The sequence below is a fragment of the Manacus vitellinus genome, unplaced genomic scaffold (assembly GCF_001715985.3).
Source record: "Manacus vitellinus isolate BGI_N305 unplaced genomic scaffold, ASM171598v3 scaffold_46_pilon, whole genome shotgun sequence".
Taxonomy (NCBI): Eukaryota; Metazoa; Chordata; class Aves; order Passeriformes; family Pipridae; genus Manacus; species Manacus vitellinus.
In genome coordinates, this window is record NW_021940578.1 from 426,199 (window position 1) to 429,945 (window position 3,747).

General features: G+C 63.6%; 2 protein-coding genes across 2 annotated transcripts in view; one reads left to right on the forward strand and one right to left on the reverse strand.

Moving 5' to 3' along the window:
• The first annotated feature begins 371 nt into the window (after window positions 1–371).
• Window positions 372–2,896, forward strand: TNFRSF25 (TNF receptor superfamily member 25). Its single transcript, XM_029962444.1, is given in 6 exon segments — window positions 372–1,172; window positions 1,174–1,360; window positions 1,436–1,588; window positions 1,667–1,751; window positions 1,846–1,910; window positions 1,995–2,896. Coding segments are annotated over 6 exon segments (1,482 nt in total). The 5' UTR covers window positions 372–791; the 3' UTR covers window positions 2,606–2,896.
• A 685-nt stretch (window positions 2,897–3,581) lies between these two features.
• The window catches only part of ESPN (espin), a gene marked incomplete at its 5' end in the record, with an annotated part of 10,194 nt that continues 10,028 nt past the window's right edge, over window positions 3,582–3,747 (reverse strand). Inside the window, 1 exon segment of the mRNA XM_029962364.1 lies at window positions 3,582–3,745. Within this exon segment, the coding sequence (XP_029818224.1) occupies window positions 3,608–3,745 (138 nt within the window).

Sequence of the window (3,747 nt, forward strand, 5' to 3'; positions counted from 1 at the left end):
GGTTTCCAGTCTGCCGGTGGCGGCGGGTTTAGCAGAAAATGATTCAGCTGCAGTAATCGGGGCCATCACGGCTGGGAAATCCAGCCCCCAGCGAGGAATCCCCTGGTTCCCTGCCCACACTGCCAGCGCCACGGCCCTCCCGGGTCCCTGCCCTGCCCGTGGAAGGGGTATCAGCGTGGGCACCTCCTCGCCGCCCCCCCGGGGCTGTCTGGGCAGAGGGGCTGCCCTGCGTGTAGCACCTGGCACCCCGCGGGGGAGCTGTGACCTACTTTGGAAAGCGCACACAAGGCGTGATAGCATCGGGGAGAGTGTGAGCCAGGCACGGCTTCCTCTCGGGGCGGAAATCACCTCCTCTGCGAGGGAGATAAACCCCAGGAAAGTTTAAACTGGCAGAGTTAACCCCCCCCGCGCCTGGCTGCCGACAACTCCCTGGACCTGCAATCCATGGCACCACCAGCAGCGCGCCCGACTCACTCGTCCCCATCCCTGGGGACACGGCAGGGCTCCTGTCGTCACAGGTGGTCGAGCTTCCCGGCACCACTCCCCAACCAGCCTGGAAGCACCCTTTGCAGAGCGCACAGGGGCACCTGCCAGCAGCCATCTGGGCACAGGTTGTGGCACAGTGGCCCCCACAGGGCCAGCAGGAAGTGGCTTGCTCTTGTGGGGCGGGAAAGGCAGTGCACAGGGGCTGCCACGGGGCATTCCCTGCCCTGGAGCAGCACACCCGCGCAGCTCAAGGGCACAGGACCACCAATCCAGCCATTCTGCCCTGCACAGGCACTGGTGTCCACATGGTACGGGACCTGGCTCTGGCTCCAGTAGCCCATCATAAGTGGCTGGGAGTGGAGCATGGTGTGAGGGCCATCCCCCATGGGTCCATGGCTCCTGGGGCACCCTGGCTGCCCGCAGCCCTGCTCTCTCTTTGCCCACAGGTGATCCTGGCAGTGCTGGGGCTGGCAGCCAGCAAATTACAGCCCCTGGGGTGGCAGAACCACACCATGCTGCGAGGACAGCGGGTCCTGGTGCAGCCACTCACCCGCCTGCGGAGACATGCCACCAGACACCCCTGCCCTGCTGGCATGAACTGGATCGAGCGTACTCACCAGTGCTGTCGCCAGTGTCCTGCAGGTGAGTGCTGCCTGGCCCGTGTGGCATGGCATGGCACACTGTGGCAACAGAAGGTGTGTTACCCCGTGTGGCCCTGCTTCCTGTCACTTCGCTGTCCCTGCAGGGACATACCTGCACCAGCCCTGCACAAACCACAACGACAGGGTCTGCAATCCCTGTCCCATCGGGACCTTCCGCTCCCAGCCCAACACCTTGACAGAGTGCCAGGCTTGCTACGAGTGTGACCGACAAGGTGAGCTGGGATCACACCATGCTGTGCTGTGCCATGCAGCGCAGTGCTGTGCCACTCACTGCCTGCTTTCTGCAGCTTTCCAGAGTGTTCTGAGCAACTGCTCGGCCACCAGCAACGTTGCCTGTGGCTGCGAGCCCGGATACTTCCGTGTCTGCCTCGACAAGAGCTGCAGCGAGTTCTCATGTCGGAAGTGCCAGCCCTGCACTGGGCGCCTCATCCAGCAGCCCTGTGAGTGCTGCCAGCCGCCCCTGCTGGCTGTGCCACCTCTGGCTGTGCCACCCTCCCTCATGCCCACCCTCTCTCCAGGCTCAGAGACTCAGGACACACTCTGTGAGAGCAGCTGCAAGCCTGACTTCTACACCGAGGGCGACGAGTGCCGGCCGTGCCACATGTAAGCACTGACCCTCGCTGTGTCCCAGCTGGGGACAGGTGTGGGGCCTGTGGCACAGCACAGCATGGTGCCCATGGCTCCCCTCTCCTTGCAGGAGCACCCTGGACACGTGCAGCAAAGAGTGCCAGCAAGTGTGTGGCAGCAGCAGCAGTGGCCAAGGTATGGGGGTTATGGAGCTGGGGGTAGTGGTGTGGGATCATCGTGCTGGATGGTTGATGAGAACACTCCTGCTGCTCCTTGCAGACTCAGGTCTGGAGTACATCCTGTTGGGACTCACTGGGCCCCTCTTCCTGGGTGCCCTTGTCATCTACCACAAGAGGAAGAGGCTCCGGCACGATGCCCTGGCACCTGGTCCCCTGCCCACAGCACAGGCAGGCACCTCCATGGCTGGGGCTGTGGCCACACCGTGGTGCCAGTTCAGTGTCCCAGGGTGGGACAGCCTGTGCTGGACCCAGCCGTGCTCCCCACAGGGGACAGATCGTGCCACTGTCACGGTGAGGCAGAGCCCCAAGCACCAGGCCCTGCTGCGTGAGCAGCTCAGTGACGAGGAGGAGCCCTCTGCCCCACCGGAGCCCCGCAGTGCCCTGCTGCAGGGCAGCCAGCTCTATGCTGTCATCGACGCTGTGCCAGTACGGCGTTGGAAGGAGTTCATGCGGATGCTGGAGCTGCGGGAGGCGGAGATTGAGCTGGTGGAGCTGGAGGTGGCCCACATCCGTGACCAGCAGTATGAGATGCTGAAGCGCTGGTGCCAGCAGACCAGCGCCACGCTGGACCGTGTCTTTGCTGCGCTGGAGCGCATGGAGCTGGCCGGCTGCGCCGAGGCCCTGCGCCAGAGCCTGCCAGCGGGGCCCTAGCCCCCAGCGTCACCCCATGGCACAGGGAGGTCCTGGCACCTTCACATCTCACTGGGCACCTCTGCTGTGCCATACCCCTAAGTATTGTTACTTATGCCGTGTAGACATTTTATGTCACTTTTATGTCCCCTTCCTACCCACTGTCCCCCTCTATTTATGTCCCCCTGCTCCCAGGGCTAGGAGGGACCCCATGCCCCAGCAGGTCGGCTGCCTGGCCACTCGCAGGACGAGCGGGCACCGAGCCCACTGCAAACCCATGGGACAGTTCTCAAGGCTGCCCACTGCCGGGCGTGCCTGTGCTCACCCCAATAAAGTGGCGTGTTTTCCATCGGCCAGCCCCCTCTCTTCCTCGCAGGGCTGCACCAGCAAGGCACTGAGGCACTGCTGACCTCAGGGCCACCACTGGTGATGTGGCCACCACAGGTGACGGGCGATGCGTGTGCTGGCAGAGATGCAGGTGGTGTGGGTGATGGGGATGATTGTGGTGCTGTGGACGAGGGGGGCAGTGCAGTGGGCAAGCACGGTATTGGGGCAGGGGTGGTGTGGGCAGCCCCAGGAAGGCGAGGGGCACTGCTGGCGAGATTTATAGTTTTAATTGCTGGAAAGGCAGGTGGTCTGAGTGGAGATGAGCCGGGAGCCAGCCTCGAGCGGCTCTGGAGGGGCAGGAGTGGGGTTGAGCATGCTGCAACAGCGAGCAGTGCCAGTGGGGAGTGTGGGAGCTGGGCAGCATGGCGAGCCCAGCCGCAGCGGTCGAGCCGGGCAGTGCACAAGGAGCCGCGTGCCCTACCCCATGGCAACTCACTTTGCAAAGGGAGATGAAGGTGCGTGGGGCTGGCGACAGTGGGATGGGGACTTAGGGTGCCTGAGGCAGGTGGTGGGGCTCCTCTAAGGTTGGAAATGTGGCATCCTATAGGCGGGAGGAGAGGTGCTAGGCATATTCCATCGGATCATTGGGGGGACCTGCTGGCCTCCTCCCGCCGCGAAGAGCCAGGCGTGGCGTGGCTAGTGCTTGGCTATGTCCCCCTTCTTGAGGATGATCTGTCGCTGCCAGGGCGCCAGCTTTGTCTCATCGTACCCAAGAGTCCTTAGCTTTTCCGACTGCTCCTTCTCCTTCTCCTCCTCCTCCCGCTTCAGCTTCTCCT